The sequence below is a fragment of the Macaca fascicularis genome, chromosome 3 (genome assembly GCF_037993035.2).
Source record: "Macaca fascicularis isolate 582-1 chromosome 3, T2T-MFA8v1.1".
Lineage (NCBI taxonomy): Eukaryota > Metazoa > Chordata > Mammalia > Primates > Cercopithecidae > Macaca > Macaca fascicularis.
This window is the reverse complement of record NC_088377.1, coordinates 128,918,144-128,940,769: the sequence shown is the minus strand read 5'-3', so window position 1 is coordinate 128,940,769 and position 22,626 is coordinate 128,918,144. Positions and strand designations below refer to the sequence as shown.

At 44.0% G+C, this 22,626-nt stretch overlaps 1 protein-coding gene and 1 pseudogene across 1 annotated transcript in view; one reads left to right on the top strand and one right to left on the bottom strand.

The window, feature by feature from the left end:
* The window catches only part of LOC107128671 (protein lifeguard 1), a 26,094-nt gene extending 8,610 nt beyond the window's left edge, over positions 1-17,484 (bottom strand). Inside the window, exons 1-7 of the mRNA XM_015444646.4 lie at positions 17,113-17,484; positions 12,039-12,313; positions 8,309-8,387; positions 6,960-7,013; positions 5,059-5,149; positions 510-547; positions 337-424 (exon numbers count right to left, since the gene is read on the bottom strand). Of these exons, the coding sequence (XP_015300132.3) occupies positions 337-424; positions 510-547; positions 5,059-5,149; positions 6,960-7,013; positions 8,309-8,387; positions 12,039-12,313; positions 17,113-17,114 (627 nt within the window). The 5' untranslated portion in view covers positions 17,115-17,484. The remainder of the gene's footprint in view (positions 1-336; positions 425-509; positions 548-5,058; positions 5,150-6,959; positions 7,014-8,308; positions 8,388-12,038; positions 12,314-17,112) is intronic.
* Positions 17,364-22,626, top strand: LOC102146801 (mitochondrial intermembrane space import and assembly protein 40 pseudogene; annotated as a pseudogene).

The window sequence follows — 22,626 nt, the reverse complement described above, 5'->3', positions numbered from 1 at the left end:
AGTCCCAGGCCCAAAAGGGGAAAGGAGAGGGGGCAGTTACAGGAGCCCAGAAGGTGTGTTGAGTTAGCCATCTTGTGATAGGCAGTGAATCTTGCTAAGGTACACCGCTAGCCGAACAAGAACTTGTCACTGGGAGGAAGCCATGGGAATCAGTACCTCTCCCTTCCTGCCTCTGTCTCCAGCTGGGACTCCCCATTGGCCAAAGTCCATGCAAAGCCCAAAGGCAAGAGGGCCCTGAAGGTGAGACCTCCAGGACTGAGAGAGCAGGGGGAGGCATAGGGAAATGTTTCGGGGACAAAGGGACATACCTGGCACACTCCCTTCAATAATACCTACTTTTGTTTGTAGAGCAAACAAAGTGAGTGCTAGTGTCACCAGAGTGGTTGCAGCTGTTGCCCATAACACTTCCTCGGCCTTGTAGAAACTAAAACCAGAGACTGTGATTATTGTTCACATACATTCCAAGAAAAGCACACACAAATCAAAGGAAATGTGTATCAAAGACTCACACTGATATGGCTCCTAGCAGCAGACCTTCAAGAGCTGTCTAAAAACAAAATTCACAATAAATCAGAAGCCTGCTTCCCGAGGCATGGGGGCAAGGCCCAGAATTCAGAAGAGGTGATTTGAGGGGTGTGCTTCCGAGCGGGGTCTAGGGAGCAAGGGGGAATATGCACGCCTGGCACACACAGCCACAGGGTGACTATGGGGAATAAACAGAATTCAATATTTCCGTAACATCCTCCCTAGGATGGACAAGAGAAAAGTATTAGTAAACATTTCTTTGAACACTGTAGTAACTTTAACATACTCAGTGAATTAAATATGTATTAATTATGAATGTAGAAACCAAGGTAAAAAGGTTCATTTGTAGACCATATTGTCATTCATCAAAGGGGGCCACCCACACAGTATCAATGTTTCATCAGGACAGGATATGTGATATCTAAGCTTCATAACACTCTGGGTACAGACACTTTCCACGGCACCTGAGGGACAGCCTTCCAACCTCAGACATGGGATGAGAACCAAGGTCTTCCCAGTGCCGGAGATGGGGCTGGAGGGCAGATACTGGCAGAGCAGAGTGTGGAGCTGCACCTGCAGGTGCCAGCCCCGGGCTTAGGAGGACTGTCATCACGCAGATAGAGCCAGGGGTGCGGGGAAAGGTGGGTAAGGGTAGGGGCTGAGAGCCAGTGGGCAGTCAGGCTGGAGGATGAGACCAAGAAAGGCACTGAGGTTGTGCCCAGGCCCACAGACCTGCCAAGGCGTGAGGACGACAGAGCAGTGGCCACAGGGCTAAAGGCATGCCCAGCCCCAAGGCTGCTCTGCCAGAGGCAAATCCAGAGACTGGGCCGACCCACTGGTCCACAGGCAGAGCCAGGAAAGACTCCTCCAGTCTCCAGGGGTAAAAATGAAGGCACATCCTAGTACGAGGCCTGCGAGAGAGGGCTTTGAACTCCCGCTGGCCAAGGATGGCTGGGAGCAGAGGCTGGGAAAGAAGTGGAGTCCCCAAAGTCCTGGGTCGCCTGTCTGGCATTTCCAAACCCAGTGGGTAATCGCCTGATTCTCTACCTTGTACAACTTAATGAAGTAGGTTGTCTCTATTTCCATTATAGGGAAAACAGTGTATCTAGTCTCCATACAAATGATATTTAATAATGTGCTCGCTTCCAACCTTCCTCTCCAGATGACTTTTTTCCTCTTACACTGGATCAGTTGCTTCCTATTTCTCCAGCTCCAGCAGCACATAAAGGAGGTATGCATGTGTGTGGTGTGGGTGGTGTATGTGTGAGTTTGTGAGTGAGGTGTGTATGGTGTGTGTGCCTCTGTGTCTGTGTAATATGTGTAAGTGTGTGAGCGTGCATGTGTGTGTGGTGTATGTGGTATGAGTGGTGTGTGTAAATGTGTGGTGTGTGTGTGTATGTGCTGAGTGGTGTGTGTAAATGTGTGATGTGTGTGACTGTGTGTGTATGTGTTGAGTGGTGTGTGTAAATGTGTGGTGTGTGTGACTGTGTGTATGTGCTATGAGTGGTGTGTGTAAATGTGTGGTGTGTGTGACTGTGTGTGTATGTGCTGAGTGGTGTGTGTAAATGTGTGGTGTGTGTGACTGTGTGTATGTGCTATGAGTGGTGTGTGTAAATGTGTGGTGTGTGTGACTGTGTGTGTATGTGTTGAGTGGTGTGTGTAAATGTGTGGTGTGTGTGACTGTGTGTATGTGCTATGAGTGGTGTGTGTAAATGTGTGGTGTGTGTGACTGTGTGTATGTGCTATGAGTGGTGTGTGTAAATGTGTGGTGTGTGTGACTGTGTGTGTATGTGCTGAGTGGTGTGTGTAAATGTGTGGTGTGTGTGTGACTGTGTGTATGTGCTGAGTGGTGTGTGTAAATGTGTGGTGTGTGTGACTGTGTGTATGTGCTGAGTGGTGTGTGTAAATGTGTGGTGTGTGTGACTGCATATGTGCTATGAGTGGTGTGTGTAAATGTGTGGTGTGTGTGTGAGTGTGTATGTGGTGTGAGGAGGGTGTGTGGTGTGAATGGTGTGAGGCGGTGTGGGGTGTGTGTGACTGTTGTGTGTGTAAATGTGTGACTGTGTGTTGTGTATGTAGATGTGTGACTGTATGTGTAATTGGGAGCAACTGAGAGGAGACAGGGAGAGAGAAGAGGAAATGGTTTCAAGCTGGAAAACGGATTTCGGTTTTGGAAAGAGCGGAAGGGAGAGTAGGAAAAGGCCGTGGAAGTCACAACTGTCTGAAGACTTCAAGAGCTCAGAACATGGGCTCAAGGGGCCAAAATTCTATGGGACAAAAGCTGTTGTCAGTGAATGTGTTTTCCTTTTTTCCCTCAACTCCTTTTCTGAAATGGGCTTTTTCCTATATATCTTCTAACCCTTGGACATGACGTTAAGTCTGGAAGACATAACAAATGCTTTACCCCTGTATAATATCTCTTAAGCCGTTACTTGCTTTGAGATAAACAGCAAAACCTCAGAGATGAGAGCTTCCTTGGAGACCAGTAACTTTTGTCTCTTGTAATAAACGTTAAGGCCATTTAAAATGTTTAAATAAAAAACTCAAACATTTCTGGGAAACCAGCACGCCCTCCTGTCGCCCTTCCCCACCGTCTCGGCTCCCAGATTCCCGCCTCCGTCTGGCTTCCAGCCCCGCCCCGTTCTGAGTGTGATCTCTGCTGTCAGCGCAGGAACTGGGACACCCCACTGCTGGCCTGGGCAGTGAGCAGGGTACCCACACCAGCTAACGAAGGCTCCTCCATGCTCTGGCAGGTGAGGAAATGTCCAAACCTGAACAGCGGGCAGCTAGTCTTCTCCAGCCTCAGGAGCCGGCTATTCCTCCCAGCATGTAAATCCCCAGGGTCGCTACACAGTACTGGTGCTGAGTCTCACCGACGGTCACGTGCTCCCGCTCGCTTTGACCACCAGGGGGCGCAGAACCAAACCTAGGCTCCAGACACGAGCATAGGACTTGACGCATTTTGTCCACGAATCTAACCATTAACTTTTTCTACCCTATTTTTCCTTTCATCAGATTTTTCCATTAATTGATCTTATCTTTATATTATTGATATTTTTGTAAGCCACCTCAAGTCTGATTTGGAATCAGATGGGGAATAAATCAATTGGCAAATAAATCTTCCCATGAAAGAAAGATCAACACTGCTTGGGTAGAAATGCCAACCTTCCCAAAAAAAGAATCGTTTGCTGGCCAGGCGCAGTGGCTCACATCTGTAATCCCAGCACTTTGGGAGGCCAAGGCGGGCGGATCACCTGAGGTCAGGAGTTCGTAGACCAGCCTAGCCAACATGGTGAAATCCCGTCTCTACTAAAAATACAAAAATTAGCCGGGCGAGGTGCCGTGCACCTATAATCTCAGCTACTCGGGAGGCTGAGGCAGCAGAATCGCCTGAACCCGGGAGGCGGAGGTTGCAGTGAGCCGAGATCGTGCCATTGCACTGCAGCCTGGGCGACAAGGGTGAGAGACTTCTCCAAAAAGAACTGTTTGCTGACACCCTCCTGAATCATACTGAGACGGTTCTGGGTTTTCGTAAGAGGACCCAAACACTCTCGGAGTTACTATCTGTGAGCTTCAGAGAGGCCACACCCCCGGGAGGCAAGAGGTTTGGCCTGACTGTTCCGCCTGACTCCTGAAGGATGCCAGGTCACTGGGGAGGAGCCCTGTGACCTCTGGGCAGCTAAGCCCTGAGTTGGAATGCGGGGAAACTGGTGGAAATTCGAGTTCTATTCAGGTTTAGAAAAATCTAGGAGCTTCAGGTCCCTGCTGAGAGCTGGCACGATCCTGGGGTTCCTGTGGGCAGCACAGAAAGGAATTGGCTACAAGAAAGGGAGCCACCCAGTGTTCTGTGGTCCAGGGTGGCACCAACGACAGAAAATGGGCAGGTGTGGCGAGGCCTTGTGAGTGGAAGCCACCACAATGAGGCGCTGGGGAACCCGGAACCCGGGACCGGGAACCAGGCCGCGGATCAGGAGAGCCCTCTCAGCCCCTGACTCTGCGGTGCTGCAAAAGCCCTCGTGAGCTGAGATGCAAGCTGTGGAAATGAGGGAGAACCTCGCTCCGAGATGGGTTCTGCTCCCAGTGGGATTTGAAGAAGAAATAAAATACATTTTACAAGAATAAAGAAATATAAACTTCTTGCACATGACTTTGTGAACTAGACGTGGAAACCACTCTCCATAACAAAATGTACTTGCGCCTGAGAGGGGTCCGGCAATAGCCAGGTTAACTGTTCCTGAAGTGTAACCCAGGCTCGGGAGTGCGCGCCCCCAGGTGGCCTCATCAGAGGCAAATGTGCCGGCACGAAGTCGCCCAGATCCCCAGATCCCCTAATCTGCTCAAAGGGTGTGATACCATCTCATAAGTTTACTACTTCATTACAAACAAAATTCCGCCAAGAGAACGCTTCACACATAATTTCTATCTGTATTATTCCACAGGAAGAGTTTCCATAATAAAATGAAAGAATTTAATAACGCGACAAAAATATATTTCAGAGGTGAACTAGAACAGGTGCTGACAAGGTTTACTTACAAAGAATCCCAGGAGAATGTAATTTGCAGGCACCTGACGGCGGAGATTCCCACAGCAAGCAAGTATAATCAGTACCACAAAAAATGCTGGGCTGGAGGATAATTTAAAACCACGTGTTATTTGTTTTCAGTGACTATATCATAGCATATTATATTATACAGAGATAAATAGATGTAGATATAGATCATAGTATTACTATGATCTTACTTATCTCATAGTATTATAAACAAAAATGTTAATTATTATTTTTGCGTTTTCTTAACTTGGTTTTTTTTTTTTTTTTTTTTTTTTTTTGGAGACGAAGTCTCGCTCTTGTCCCTGAGGCTGGAGTGCAATGGCGCGATCTCGGCTCACTGCACCTCCACCTCCCAGGTTCAAGCGATTCTCCTGCCTCAGCCTCCCAAGTAGCTGGGATTACAGGCACCTGCCACCAAGCCCGGCTAATGTTTGTATTTTTAGTAGAGTCGGGGTTTCACCATGTTGGCCAGGCTGGTCTACAAACTCCAGACCTCAGGTGATCCGCTCACCTTGGCCTCCCAAAGCGCTGTGATTACAGGTGTGAGCCACTGCACTCGGCCTTCTTAGCTTTTAAAGTTAACTTTTCTCATTTCCATCCACAGATAACTTATGGGCATTAAAATATTTTTATTTTAAAATGATTATAGATTCACAGGAATTTGCAAAGAGATAAAGAGGTCCAATGAAATCTTCACTTAGTTTCCCCCAGTGGTTACATCTTATGTATTTATAATACAGTACCAAAACCAGTAATTTGACATTGATACAGTATATATATATATATAATTCTGTATCATCGAATTATGACACAAATCTATGTGCACTATCACAATCAAGATTCAGAACTATCCCTTCAAGAAAACATGCACAAAGACCTCTCTTATACTACCCCAGCCCTGTAGAGTGTGAAAGTCACCGATGCCAAGATGGAGTCACTTAGGTCACACCCAGAATGGAGCCAGAGGCCATGAAGGAGGGGATCTGTATATCTGAGATAAGAACTAGCCCAAAGGCCTTTTAAAAACCCACAAGAAATTTCTATATGCCCCACATGTCCCTACATGTCCTGCCTACATGTCTATAACAGGGTATATCATAAAAAATTCCTCGGCCGGGCGCGGTGGCTCACGCCTGTAATCCCAGCACTTTGGAAGGCCGAGGCGGGCGGATCACAAGGTCAGGAGATCGAGACCATGGTGAAACCCCGTCTCTACTAAAAATAGAAAAAAATTAGCCGGGCGCAGTGGCGGGCGCCTGTAGTCCCAGCTACTCGGGAGGCTGAGGCCGGAGAATGGCGTGAACCCGGGAGGCGGAGCTTGCAGTGAGCCGAGATCGCGCCACTGCACTCCAGCCTGGGTGACAGAGCGAGACTCCGTCTCAAAAAAAAAAAAAAAAAAAAAAAAAAAAAAATTCCTCAAGATCGCAGCATTCCAGCCAAGCTGCTCTGACAAAAACATTTGCCTGGTAATGGCTATCTCCACCAATGAGTTAGCACCAGCTCCCGTGACAAGCCCCTGTGGCCAATGATCTTTGTTTCAAAATAATTTACATAGACTTCTCTTTGCCTTTTAAAGACTTCCTCTTATTCCAACCTCTCCATCATCCATCATGGCCTGTGTATCCCACCTTGCAATGCCCCTGCCACTTCCAAATACACTCTGCAGGAAGCCTCTCTGTCTGTCATTAATTTAGGCTGACAATAGTAACACCCACACCCACACACTCAACCCTACCTCCTGACAGTCATTAATTTGTTTATTTTTTATCCCTATAATTTTATCATTTCAAGAACGCTATACCTTGTACCTCATTTTGAACAGTAAAAGAACCTCAGGCAACAGACAGTAGAAAAAACAAATTGTATTAAGTCCAATGATACTTACAAGGTTGCATAGATGAACCAGGGGTTTTTGAGCACCCAAACTTTTAAAGCCTCCCTGGTTAAAAAAAAATTTAACACAGTTTTACACAATAAATATTTCACTAACTAATATGTATTTAAGTAGAAGTAAAGCGATATCATAAGAAGAAAGGAAGAAACCCTAACTGATGAATAATGATGGATGGGGATGAAACAGTGAAACATTCTTTTTCTTAAAATAGATATATTCATAATAAGTTATAAGTAAAATTTGGATGAATGCAAATGTCCTAATAAAGGTTTTTATTTTTAAAATGCTGAGATTGATATGTGTGCAAAGCAAAAGAAATCAACTTCTCATCTGTTTGTTTCATAAATATAGATTTTCATAGGATATGTTTAAGCAGTGACAGATCATAGTCCCTCAAATAAGTTATTTCTTTTGTTTTTAGAGACAGGGTCTTGCTCTGTTGCCCAGGCTGGAGTGCAGTGGCATGATCGTGGCTCACTGCAGCCTTGAACTCATGGTCAAGTGTTCCTCTTGTCTCAGCCTCCTGAATAGCTGGGACTACAGGCATGTGCCACCACATCTGGCTAATTTTTATTTTTATTTTTGTAGAGATGGGGTTCTCACTATGTTGCCCAGGTTGGTCTTAAACTCCTAGCCTCAAGCAATCCTCCCACCTCAGCCTCCCAAAGTGCTGGGATTACAGGTGTGAATCACCTCACCCAGCCCCCTCAAATAATTTCTGGATTTAACACTGTTCCAGCCTCCAAGGTCTCCATAATCTCACCTTTCTTTTTCCTTGAGAGAGAGTCTCACGCTGTTGCCCAGGCTGGAGTGCAGTGGCTCAATCTTAGCTCATTACAGCCTCCACCTCCTAAGTTCAAGCTATTCTCCTGACTCAGCCTCCTGAGTAGCTGGGGTTACAGGCACCCACCACCATGCCTGGCTAATTTTTGTATTTTTAGTAAAGACAGGGTTTTGCCATTTTGGCCAGTCTGGTCTTGAACTTCTGACCTCAAGTGATCCACCAACCTCAGACTCCCAAATTGCTGGGATTACAGACATGAACCCCCACGTCCGGCTCACCTTTTCTTCTCTATCCAGTTTCAACTGTGGAAACAGCTCAGGAGAAAATAAAAAAGAAAGCAGTGTCCAAAATAAGAGTTTAAAAAAAGCTTTTTTGCTTCGGTTAGGAAGTGAAAGTAAAATTCTAGAAATCTACTACCACCTTGGTCTAGGAGTTGCCTCAGAAAAACAAAAAGAGACAAACTGTTTTTAAATGATCAAAATTAAATTAAGCTGATTCAATAAGAATTAATGTGAACAACCTAACACTTAATTCTACATCAGTCATAAAGACTTACCAGAAAATAAACACACTGGTAATTACCGCAGTGAGCAACAGCTGAGCTGACAGGAGGAGGAACACTTTGATAATGAAAGCTGAGGAGACAGAAACATTATCTTTATGACAAAATAGTCAAAAGTAACTACATAAATGTAATGACTTATTTTTGACATTTAATGAAAGGATTATTATTATTTTCTTTTTTTTTTTTTTTGCTTTTTTTTTTAGGATGAGAAAGGCAGTGCTAGTTTACAGTCAGCAAATGGAATAACAACAAAAATGCAGCTCTATAGAACTTTTAGAGCACACACAATCCAGATGGTTGGATAGAGGTGTTTTATTGGAGATCTGATTGTTTTATCCATGGGAGCTCCAGAATTTTCTCTTTTTTCTTTCTTTCTTTCTTTTTTATTTGGAACAGAGTTTCACTGTGTTGCCAAGGCCAGAGTGGAGTGGCACGATTTCAGCTCACTGCAACCTCCACCTCCCGGGTTCAAGCGATTCTCTTGCCTCAGCCTCCTGAATAGCTAAGATCACCACCACTCCCAGCTAATTTTTTTTTTTTTTTTTTTTTTTTTTTTGTATTTTCTAGGTAGAGATGGGGTTTCGCCATGTTGCCCAGGCTGGTCTCAAACTCCTGATCTCAGGTGATCTACCTGCCTCAACCTCCCAAAATGCTGGGATTACAGGCATGAGACATCACGCCTGGCCAAAGTTCAGATTTTTCAAGACGAACTCAGGAATTTAATTCCTTGTCATGCACACCCCATCCTCCTTAGGATCAAACATGATTTGAAAGCCTCACTGTGTCACAGGCCCATCATTAGGGATCCAGAGAAACTACCTCCCTGCACCAGACAGCAGCAGCGCTTCAGGACTGTGGGGAGAGGGGATGTCTCCTTGGAGATGGATTTGGGCTGCAGAGAGTTTGTGGAGCTTTTCTGCCACTTTCCTCTCCAGCCTACCTGCCTGTAGTAACTCTCTTCTCTTCTGCTTCCTGATGCATAAATAGATAACTTGGTGAACTGTACATGAGGCCAAAGAGTTCCAAAGGAATGACAGGCCAACATACAAGGCACAGCACATGGGCACCTCTTTCTGCTTACATCCTGGGCCCTCTGAATATAGCACTGGCAATGGCAATTTGCCTTTTATGTGGCTTTATCCCAGTTTCAAAGGAAAAAAAAGAAGTAATGCTGCTTAAAATTAACTTATAGGATTGTCAACTATCCTTTTGCTGGGCAGTTTCTATGCATAGGAAGTATGACAACAAAGCAGTGGATCTAAGCTATCTTAATAAAAATAGCAGAGCATATATTCCCAAGTGTATGCTGCCTACATGAAAATATTCATTTAGCTCACATTAATTTGTCATCTGCTATGTAGCAGGGACTGTGGGGGAATATATTAAATGTGGCCCAGGCTCACAAGAATAGACATAGAGATCAATGGAATTGAGGTGACAGTCCAGAAACAAACCTTTCTATTTATGGTCAATTGATTTTTAACAAATATGCCAGGAAAATTCAATGAAGAAAGAATAATTATTTTGACAAATGGTGCTGGGAAGCTGGATATACACCTACAAAAGGATGAATTTGGATCCCCAACTAACACCAACCGCAAGCCATAACGTGGAGTCATAATGGCCATAGCAGCTCACCTACCATCTCACTATAAATGAATGAGAGCTCCCAATTCAAGACCAATATAAGAGTTGACCAACTGAGTCAACCCACAGAATTATGAGAGATAATAAAATGGTTGTTGCTTTCTTTAAGTGGACAAAGGATTTGAATAGACATTCCTCCAAAGAAGATATATGAATGACCAATAAGTATAAGAGAAAAGTTGCTAATGAAATGTAAGTCAAAAGTACAATGAGATAACACTTCACCGTCGCTAGAATGGCTATAACCAAAAAGACAGACAATAACAAGTGTTGACAAGGATGCAGAGAAACAGGAGCCCTCATACATTGCTGCTTGGAATGTAAAATGGTGCAGCCACTTTGGAAAAGTTTGGCAGTTCATCAAAATGTGAAACAGAGTTATCCTATGGTTCAGCAATTCCTGGGTATCCACCCAAGAGAAATGAAAACATATGTCTACACAAAAACTTGAATATGAATGTTGACTGCAGCATTATTCAAAATAACCCAAAGGTGGAAACAATCTAATTGTCTGTCAACTGATAAATGTATAAACAAAGGTTTTCTATTCAGGCAATGGAATTGTATATGGCCCATTCATAAAAGGAATGAAATACTGACACATGCTACAACATGGGAGAACCTCGAAAACATTAAGTGAAAGGAAATCACAAAAGACCACATGTTGTATGAGTCCATTTACATGAAATGTTCAAAATGGATTCATAGAGAGGTCTGAAAGTAGATTAGTAGTGGCAGGGGTTTGAGAGAGGGAGGATGGGAGTAACTGCCAATGGGTATGGGTTTCTTTCCTTTTTTTTTTTTCCTTTGGTAAAGATGGTGTTTCACCATGCTTCCCAGGTTGGTTTTGAACTCCTGATCTCAAGTGATCTACCTGCCTCGGCCTCCCAAAGTTCTGGGACTACAGGCATGAGCCACTGCGCCTAGTCTGGGTATGGGTTTCTGTTTGAGGTGATGAAAATATTCTAAAATTGATCATGTTGATGATTATCAACTCTAAATATACAAAACACCAGTGAATTGTACACTGAAAAGGGATTTTTATGATTTGCAAATTAGATCTCCATAATGCTGCTTTAAAAAATGACAAACCCCATAACTCAATCCATTACCCTGCTATACTTTTCCTTTTCTCCACAGCACTTACATCTTTTCATATACTATATAATTTTTTTTAGCTGGACAAAGGCCAGCCTCTACCCTCCAGGAGAGGCAGATATAAATAACCGACTCTTACACTGGCAAGGAGGCTCTACATATTTTTCAATTAGACCTGAAAGACTAATTCGATTGGACTCCTTAAGCCTCATTTTCTCACCTGTAAAATGGCAATACAACTTCTGTGTTTGTAGGGTTGTTGTAAGGACAAAATGCAATAACATTGCCCTTGCACAACACCCTGCGTCGGCCTGGTATTGATCGCAGAGACAGCCAGTGGGCTCAGCTGAACAACTCCAGATAGAGGTGGCCATGTGATACAGGTGGGTCAATGATGTGGCATTCAAAACTCTGGGTGTGGTTTCTAGAAATTCCTCTGAAAAGAAGACTGGCTTGGTCAACTCTCAGGATACCTGCAGCCCTCTCTTGGCTCTACTTTGCCTTTGGCTGTTTGCCTTTTCCTTCTCCTACCTCAAAGGCTAGAGCTCCAAAAGGCAGCTTTCCAGCCACAGGAAAGGAGTGGTGAGGGCCACAGGGAGACCAACAGGATTCAAAGTTCGCAGTCCACCTGCAAGTTGTCCAGGCCCTCAGAAGGCCTAAGGGTGGCAGAGCGGAAGCTTTAAAACTTAAGCCAATATTATGGTATCACCTTGTATACAAGTAAAAACATTTTATGATCCATGACTAATTCATATTTCCTTAAAAAAAAAGTTATTCACCATATGTTTCTTATGAGTTTCTGAATGCCCTGGACAACTTGGAAGCAGTCAATTATAGCAGTCCTACATCATGTTTTACGAGAAAGCAGGACTCAGAAAAACTAAAAACAAAATTATATCTGGCAATCTACACTGTGGAAACATTTTAAGAGAACATGTGCTCTTCTCTTCTAAAAAGGTAATTTCTTTATTCTCACCTCTGCGGACAGATGCATCTGAGAAAGGATTGCCTAAAGTTGCATTGCTATCACCTGGGGTGATGTCATCTGAAATTTCTACCACATAGGTATTCAACTGCTCGGTGCCCTTTGGCCGTGGCTTCTCCCGAGTTTCTTGTGGCCCAGCTGAAGATGAAGGTGTGTAGCGCTCACCAGATTCGGACTGGATGTTTTTATCTGCTGCTTTCCGAATCAGATGTTGATGATCTCCAGAACCAAAGTCTATTGGTTCGCTGACCTCCAAGTCCAATTTCCTAAAGGGGGAGAATTGTTTTTCAAGTCCTTATGATCACACCTCTACAACCTTAGCATCCTCATAGTCGTTAGGCGATTTCTTCTTAATTTTAACTGCCTTAGCTCAATACTTACCAAGTTGGTGCTCAGTAAATATTTGTTAAATGAATGATAACATTTAAGATGAAACCCACAGAGTAAAATAATTTGATTGTATTATGAAATTAATTTTTAAATAAAATTTATTCAGCAAAAACTTAATGAGTGCCAAGCATAAAGATGCCCTTGCTGTCTCTGCCCTCCAAGAGCTCACATTTTGGAAGACAATATAATCAAACAATCATATAAAAGGCAATACAGGCCAGGTATGGTGGCTCACGCCTGTAATCCCAAAACTTTGGGAGGACGAGGCAGGCGGATCGCTTGAGGTTGGGAGTTCAGACCAGCCTGGTCAACATGGTGAAACCTGTCTCTAATAAAAATACAAAAATTAGCCAGGCGTGGTGGCAGGCACCTGTAATCCCAGCTACTAGGGAAGCTGAGGCAGGAGAATCGCTTGAACCCGGGAGGCAGAGCTTGCAGTGAGCCGAGATCGCGCCACTGCACTCCAGCCTGGGTGACAAAGTGAGACTCTGTCTCAAAAAAAAAGAAAAGAGGGCAATATGAGCAGACCAGGAACATTGGAGGAAGTCTTGAGAGCCCTGAAGGAAATCTGGAGGAACTTGCAGGGAGTAGAAGAGGTTGTCAAAAGGTTCTAGAGAAACTGAAGGTTAAGCCATGGCTGGAAGTGAGTAGGGATTAGTCAAGTGAAGAGGTGGGGAGAGGTTTTCCAGGCAAGGAACCAGCCTGGACCAGGACTAGAGAAAGCAGGGATGGCAAGTTCCAGAAATGTACCTGGAGCAGGGAGTTTGAAGGGGAGAGTGGAATGAGGTTACATGGAGAAGTAGTGGGCATGCCTCTGAGAGGCTGGCAAGCCGAGTTAGGGAGTCTGGACTTCATCCTGAAAGCCATGGGTATGATTTTTCAGAATAGGAGTCCCCCAGTGATATCCACGTCCTAATTTTTGGAACCCTTGTCTATGTTACCTTGCATGTCAAAAGGAACGTTGCAGATGTGATTAAGGACTTTGGGATGGGGAGATGCTCCTAGATTATCTGGGTTGGTCCAATCAAATCACAAGGATTTTTATGATCATAGGTATAACAAGGCAGCAGGAGGAGCAAAGTCAGAGAAGGAGATGTGACAACAGAAGCAGAGGTCAGAGCGATACAATTGTTATCTTTGAAGATGGAAGAAGGGGGCCATGAGCCAAGGAACGCAGGTGGCCTCTAGAAGCTGGAAAAGGCAAAGAAATGGCTTTTCCCCTACAGCCTCCAGGAAGGAACCAGCCCTGCCAGAACCTGGATTTTAGCCTAGTGAGATTGGTTTTAGGCTTATGACCTCCAGAACTGTAAGATAATAAATGTGTGTTGTTTTAAGTCATTCGGTTTGTGGCAATCTGTAACAGCAGCAACAGGAAACTAATACAATGGGGAATCAAGGAAGGTTTCTCAGCAGGGACCCATGGAGATCTCCTAGAAAGAAAGGTTACTCTAGGTAGTGTGGAGAATGGGCCACACTAAGCCAAAGTGAGGCAGAGACCAGAAATCCAGATATGAGATGGCAGTGGGCTTTGCCACAGTGCCTTCCAGCCTGAGCACAGTTCTTAAGAAACTACTACTAGGCCGGGCACGGTGGCTCACAACTGTAATTCCAACATTCTGAGAGGCCAAGTGGGTGAATCACGAGGTCAGGAGTTCGAGACCAGCCTGGCCAACACAGTGAAACCCCATCTCTACTAAAAATACAAAAATTAGCTAGGCGTGATGGTGCACACCTGTAGTCCCAGCTACTCCGGGGGCTGAGGCAGAAGAATCACTTGAACCCGGAAGGCGGAGGTTGCAGTGAGCTGAGATCGCACCGCTGCACTCCAGCCTGGGTGACACAGTGAAAGTCCGTCTCAAAAAAAAAAGAAAGTCGCTACTAAATGGACAAAAAACTGCAAAGCAAAAGGTCCCTATTAACCTTCTGGGTAACATGAAGTCTCAGGCAAGCCCCTGCTGCTGCGTTCTGTTGCACAGAGTCACGAAGGGGCTTGAGAAGGACACTGCTGAGACAGCAAAGCCTCGGGCAAGCTGAAGGCCAAGCGGGAAAGGCATAAATAGAAGGTCTGAACAAAATGCCAGGTCTTGGAGAAGCAGATGCAGTGTGGGAAAGATGTCCTTTCTCCTCAAATTAATCTCCAAATTTTACAAAATTCATTGGGATTTTTTTTTTCAGTACTTGCAAATGTAAGTCCAAAGTTTATCAGAAAGAGTAAAGGTGTGAGAATAATCAAGAAAAAAATTAGAAGGAGGAGGTTTATGGTGGAAGGGATGATTTACTTTTATCAGGAATCAAAAGATTATAGAGCTTTTTAATGAAAACTGTGGTAATAGTGTGCCAATAGATAAACAGATCAATGAGTTGGAAGAGATTCAAGAAACAGACTGATGTACAAAGGATAATTTAATATTTGATAAAGGTGAAATTTCAAATTATTGTCCCACGGTGTGGGAAAAATTAGCTATGTACTTGGAAAACAAAATGGAGTTTAATAGCTATTTCACATCTTATACAAACATGTATGCCAGATGAACTAAAGATATTATCATGAGTAGTAATAGCCATAGATATTCTACAAGAAAATACAGGAATATTTGTGTAAGTCTTTGCAAGAATGACACCATATAAGAACTGCTTTGGCCGGGCCCGGTGGCTCATGCTTGTAAATCCCAGTACTTTGGGAGGCCAAGGCAGGCGGATCACCTGAAGTCAGGAGTGGGAGACCAGCCTGGCCAACATGGCAAAACCCCATCTCTACTAAAAATACAAAAATTAGCCGGGGCATGGTTATGGGTGCCTGTAATCCCAGCTACTCGGGAGGCTGAGGCAGGAGAATCGCTTGAACCCGGGAGGCGGAGGTTGTAGTGAGCCGAGATTGCATCATTGCACTCCAGCCTGGGCAACAAGAGCAAAACTCTGTCTCAAAAAAAAATGCTTGGCAGGTTTGGGGTACAGGAGCACTTTAGATACCACTACAAATATTAAACGCAATTTTTTTTTTTTGAGACAGAGTCTCACTCTGTCGCCCAGGCTGGAGTGCAGTGATGCGATCTCAGTTCACTGCAAGCTCCGCCTCCCAGGTTCACGCCATTCTCCTGCCTCAGCCTCCTGAATAGCTGGGACTACAGGCGCCTGCCACCATGCCCAGCTAATTTTTTTTTTCGTATTTTTAGAAGAGACGGGATTTCACCGTGTTAGCCAAGATGGTCTCGATCTCCTGACCTCGTGATCCTCCCACCTTGGCCTCCCAAAGCGCTGGGATTACAGGCGTGAGCCACTGCGCCTGGCCAAAATGCTAAAGTTTAAGTATAATATTTGTGATATTTACTATACTGTAAGAAGAACTTTAACAAAGAAAAATGGGCAACCCAGTAAGAAGATGAGAAAAGCCCAGGCACAATGACTTACAACTGTAATCTCAATGTTTTTGGAGACCAAGGTGGAAGGATTGATTGCTTGAGTCCAGGAGTTTGAGACCAGCCTGGGCAACATAGTGAGATCCCATTTCTAAAAAAAAAAAAAAAAAAAAAAAAAAAATTAGCCAGGCATGGTGACATGTGCTTGTAGTCCCAGCTACTCAGATGGCTGAAATGGGAGGATTTCTGTAGCCCAAAAGTTCAAGGCTGCAGTGAGCTAGATTGTGCCACTACACTCCAGCCTGGCCAACAGAGCAAGATCTTGTCTCTAAAACAAAGAGAGAGACAGAAAAGAACATCAATAGGCAATTCATATGGTCAATAAACTTAGGAGATGATACCTCACAAATAACCAAAGAACTGCAAGTAAAAACCAAAAAGACTGGCAAAGATGAAAAAGGTAAGTCTGAGAATTGCAAGGCTGTGAAGAGATAGGTAATAGAGAATCCAGGGCCACAGAATGACCTGCATGGACCCTACACATGTTTGTGTTCATGGGCCCCTTCCTCCAAAAAATACTAAAAATTGTATGTTATGAGTGCATTGGTACAAAGATGAGTATAATCCTTTCCGGAGTCATTATCTATTACATATTCATTATTACATTCACTTTTTTCTCCTGCTTTAAAAAATTAAAATGTGTTTATGGCCCCTAAAACTATCGTGAGTCCTAAGCACTGTGCCTACTTGCCTAGTATCAGTCCTGGGACACCCTCATGGGGGCATAAACTTTTGCCGGGTCGGTGGCAATTTAGCAGCGTCTATCAGAATTCAAAATGTGTCTTACTTTAGCCCCAACAGTTACATTTTTAGAAATGTATCCCACAAACCTATCCATACAAATAGGCAAAGATACATGCATAAGGAAGTTCATTACACCGTTCATTGTTTGTAACTACAAAAAAATTTTAAACAGTTTAAATATCCATCAGCAGGGGAATGGTTAAATTAACTTTGGCACAGGAAAAGGCAGATATATATGGATTGATGTGGAGAGTTCACTTTTACACACTTTTAAATTTAAAAACTAACATTAGAAAATAACATTGAGCAAGATCACATTAATGTTGTACCTACATCCACACACACACACACACACACACACACACACACACACACTTCCCGAGACTGGAAAGATACACTATAAACTGTTCATATGATCATCTCTGACCCAGCAGAGTTGGGAAACACACTCTGAATAGTATGAATTTTTACAATGAGCATCTATTACTTATATAATAACAGAAAAAGATATTTACATTGTGAAGAGAAAAGGAAATATTTCTCTTTTTGATAAAGTTTGGACTCCTCTGAGGAAAGCAGTCTTCACGCAGAGCTGAGAGGCACTAGAGGATGCTCAGAAAACCAAGTTTGATTTCCTCTCCAGTGTCTTGCAAATCAGAAGCGGGACAGGCAGCAAGATTTTCAAAGCACTCAAAAACAAAAACAAAGCCACAGGCAACTGAGTTTTCCTCATGAAACTATATTTGGCTGGTGCCTGAATCACAAAATGAGGCTTTCACTTGGCCCTCAAGTAGCTCTCCCAGCTCCTGAGCTAGTGGTAGGTCATCCAAAGCCTGGGCAGGCGCTGGGACTGAGAGGTAATGTTCTGAGCGACAGTTAGGAGAGTGGCAGTTGGAGCATGGGTGGACCTAGGTGGAGGGGCCCTAAGTCAAGCGCTATCTGCCAAGCCTCATTCTGGTCAAAGAGCCACGCCAACGCACTCCTTATTGTTTTAGGCAGAACTGCACCCAAATCTCCAAATGGATTCCACTTCAGAGAACAAGAGGCTCCTGGATGCTGTGGTTTGTCTCAACCACGTTATCACTTTCTCCTAAGCAGGAGGAAGATGTTTATGAAACTCCACCAGAGGAGCCCACCAGAGATCCTGCACAGTTATTATGTTGGCACAAAAGTAATTGTGGTTTTGGCCATTAAAAGTAATGGCGAGGCCAGGCACGGTGGCTCACACCTGTAATCCCAGCACTTTGGGAGGCCGAGGCGGGTGGATCACCTGACGTCAGGAGCTGAAGACCAGCCTGGCCAAGATGGTGAAACCCCATCTCTACTAAAAATACAAAAATTAGCCGGGCGTGGTGGAGGGTGCCTGTAATCCTAGCTACTCGGGAGGCTGAGGCAGAGAATTGCTTGAAACCGGGAGGCAGAGGTTGTAGTGAGCCGAGATTGTGCCACTGCACTCCAGCCTGGGTGACAGAGCGAGGCTCCGTCTCAAAAAAGAAAAAAAAGTTAATGACAAGAGCTGCAATTACTTTTGCATTAACCTGATATTTCAAATAAGTAAGACTTGTGTGTGATAAAGTGTGCATTGTTTTTTCTGGTGAATGATGATGATGTTGGTACAGGGAGATGGCTACCCATGGGCTGCAGGACAGTGAGGAGTCATGGAGGGGCCCAATTCAGGCAGTGTGGTGGGAGAAGTCAGATGACCAGGCAGGGACAGCTGGGATGAGCTCCTCTCCCTGGGATTTCTAGGCAGGGAGGGGAGTGGTAGCAGAAACTTGTGCTGAATAGAGGCTGCTGCTGAGAAAAGGCTAACTGAATACATTAACCACTCATTAAACTGCTGATTAGTGCATGTCTACTGTGCGCAAGAAGCAGAGAAGTGGAAGAAACAAGAAAAGGACATGCTTCCTGTCTTCAAGATGCTTATAGTCAGTTGAAGGAGATACAAAAGTGAATGCCTAAGGGAGACAGAAGAGGAATAGAAAGGAACAGCTACATAATGGCATAATGGATTCTGGGCTTCATACCTAGGTGGTGGGTTCATCTGTGCAGCAAACCACCATGGCATACATTTACCTATATAACAAACCTGCACATCCTGCACATGTACCCTGGAACTTAAAAGTTGAAGAAAAAATAAAAATGAGAGAAATAAAAGAAATAAACAGCTATGTAAAGTCAGGGAGTTGGGAAAGGAGATGTAACTTCCGTCATGGGTCTGAGCCGATTCTTGAGAGATGGTTAGGGTTGGGTGTGAAGAGTTGGAAGGAGGCACACCCTGAGCCAAGGCACAAGGGTGAGAACTGTGGGGGCACACACTCCACACAGCACGTAGTGCCATTAGGTTATAACACAGAAGGTGTGCCTGCAGTAGAAGATACAAGTGTCATGTGCACCTCCTGAAACTAAAAAATCAAAAGGTTTCTAGGAATATCTGCTCTGGTTCTCCTCCCTCAAACCTTCTGGCAGTTTCACAAGTCCCTCTCATTTTCTCCCTGTCCAGTCCTCAGTGTCTCTGTCTAGTTTGCTGATGTAAATAGGGGATTTGAGTTAATTTTTTCCAAAATGTAATTAACATGATTTACATGATTACATGTGAGGGGTACAACTAATGACTTGACCAAGATCCAGTCAAAAGAAATGCTTCCTCCTTCTCCTTCTTTCTTATCAGCCTCATAGTTGACATTAACAAGGCACTTACTAGATGTAAAAGTTGTTGATAACTTCACATGAACTACTTTATGTAATCCTCACATCAACTCTATGGGGTATGTTCTCTTGCTCTCCTCATTTAACAGTTACATAAATAGAGGCTCAGTGGCAGTGTTCCCCCAACCCCAGAGATATCCAGGAGAAGGGTGCACAGTCAAGGAATTCCACATCTGCCCATACTCATCAAGACACAAAATGTGGTGGATGTGATCTCTTTGGAAACACAGAAACATAGAAAATATGCATGCATATTTTATGTGTCTGCTTTTTTTTTTTTTATTCTTAAGAGTTTTAATTAATGAACCATGTAACATTTAAATCATGCAAAATAGACTGCATGCTGGCACTGACAATCCCCTGGGGAATTCAGCATTCTTTTTCCCTTACTGTGAAATTTAAGGCCACAGGAGGTATTTATTTCTGTGTCCACAGCTTATACCCACACCACCATGACCACCACCAGAATTTTCTCAGCCATTCCATAGGTACCAAATTGTCTCCAAGAGCTCTGGGTCCAGGCTAGTATCTCTCATTGCATCCTATGGTCTAACTGTGTCCCCCAAATTTTCATGTGTTGAAACTAAATTACCAATGTAATAGTATTAAGAGGTAGAGCCTTTGGGAGTGGAACCCCCATGAACGGGATTAACAACCTTATAAAAAGGCTGGAGGAACTAGCAATTGTCCCTTTTTGCATTTCTGCCCTTCTACCATGTGAAGACACCTAGACGGCACCATCTATGAAGAATGGGCTCTCTCTAGACACTAGACCTGCTAACATCTTGATCTTGGACTTCCCATCCTCCAGGACTGTAAGAAATAAATTTCTGCCTGCGGACAGTGGCTCACACCTGTAATCCCAATACTTTGAGAGGTCGATGTGGGCGGATCACCTGAGGTCAGGAGTTTGAGACCAGCCTGGCCAACATGGTGAAACCCCATCTCTACTAAAAATACAAAAATTAGCCAGGTGTGGTGGCAGGTGCCTGTAATCCCAGCTACTTGGGAGGCTGAGGCAGGAGAATCCCTTGCATCCAGGAGGCAGAGGTTGCAGTGAGCCAAGATCATGCCACTGTACTCCAGCATGGGCAACAAGAGTGAAACTCAGAAAGAAAGAAAGAAAAGAAAGGAAGGGAAGGAAAGGAAGGGAAGGGAAGGGGAGGGGATGGGAGGGGAAGGGAAGGGAAGGGAAGGGAGAGGAAGGGAAGGGAAGCGAGGGGAAGGGAAGGGAAGGGAAGGAAAGGGAAGGGGAGGGAAGGGGAGGGAAGGGGAGGGAAGGGGAGGGAAGGGAAAGGAAGGGAAAGGAAGGAATTTCTGTTCTTTATAAATTACCCATTCTCAAGTATTTTGTTACAGCAACACAAATGGACTAAGATATTGTGTCAGTCTGTGAACTCTCTCCTGGCCAGGCCTACTGTGGCTCCTGTTCTTCCTGAGGTACCAGCTGAGGGGGCAGGGGGTTGAGTTACAGCCTTCACTACAGTGCCTTCTTAAGTTCTTTTCTCCTACCCATTTCCCTCCCTTCCCCATTTGACCCCCTAGTCACCTTCTTCTCTACTTAGTAGTCCTCATTTGTCCTCACATACACTACTGTTATGCTATGTTCTAATACATACGCACAATAATTTTGTCATACTGTAGCTACAGCTGCTTAGAGAATCCCCATTACTTGAATCAGAACTATGGCCCAAGCACAGTAACTGATGAAATCTTCACACAGCCCTAAGGTGGACAATATCATCCTCACTTTCCAGATGAACTGAGCTTCAGAGACAAGGTCCAGTGGCCAGCCCTCAAACCAGGTACTGTCAACTATGCACTGCTGTCTCTGGCTGGGAGAGAGTTTTAGGGTCAACAAACTGCCCTTATTTTCTTCTTTTCCATTTGATACTTTCTCTTCTTGTTTATGTTTTTAAATAAAAGTAATGCATACACATGGTGAAAAAATGTCAAACAACACAAAATCAAAACTCCCTTATCACCCCTGTTAACATCAATTGTCAATAATTCTTAGTTTTAGTTCTAACAACTTAAAAAATGCAACACACATACACACACACACACGTTTCTAATTTACACAAAGTGATCTTATTCTGTGCTGTTTTCTAAATTGCTTTCTTTCCCTCTTAATATCTGAGATTTTTTTTCTTATCAGCACTATGTGAAAACCTCAAATAGTTTCCTGTCACACTGAAAATAAAATCCAAACTTCTCACTTTGGCTATCACAGTCTGATGCTAAAACTCAACAAAGATATTACAAGAAAGAAAAATTGTAAGTCTGTGTCACTTATGAACATAGATGTAAAAATCTTAAACAAAATAGTAGTAAACCAAACCTAGCAATATGTAAAAGGGATAAAATACATCACAACCAAGTTGGGTTTATTCCAGGAATTGCAATGTTAATTTAACATTCAGAAATCTGTCTATGTAATCCACACATTAATAAAGGGAAAAAAAACATGATCATCTTGTAGAGAAAGCCATTGATAAAATTAAACACATTCATGATAAAAACAGGAATAGAAAAGAAGTTCCCTAACTCATAAAGGGAATCTACAAAATCTACGGTGTTAGAAGTCAGGACAGCGGTTGATTCTCCATAAAGGACAAGAGGGGGACTTCTGGTGGTAATGGCTATTTCTTGATTTGGTTGCCTGGGTGTCATTGCTTTGTGATAATTAAACTATACACATATGAGTTGTACACTTTAGAGTATGTGTATCATACTTAATTTTAAAAGGTTGTAAAAAAAATGGGGCAGCTGCTGTGGCTGCTTCTGCAAAGTCTAAGCACTGGTCTGTATGCCGCAGCCATGTCCTATGCCAGCAGGAAGGGAAGGATGGAATCATACTTGTGACCAAAGATGACCATAAAACTCCAAGCAATGTAGAGCTGGTGGCTGATGACCCCAATGATCCATACTCAGTACGGATTGATGCTGCCAAATGAAGACATTAACTGGAACTGCCCATGCCTTGGGGGCATGGCCAGTGGTCCCTGTGGGGAACAGTTCAAGTTGGCCTTTTTCTGCTTCCACTATAGTGCAGGGGATCTCAAGGGGAAAGACTGTGTAGAACAATTCTGGGTCATGCAGGAATGCATGTAGAAATACCTGCACCTGTATCCCCAAGAGGATGAGGAGGAGGAAGAGGAGAAGTCAGCAGAACACATAGAAGAAACTGCTCCCACTGAGGCCACTGCAACCAAAGAAGAGGTGGGGACAAGTTAATGAAGGCCACAAGGCACTGGGCTCCAGTCCTTCCACTACAGAGTGATATAGGCCTTTTGCACAGTGCCTTTCAGTCACCTCCT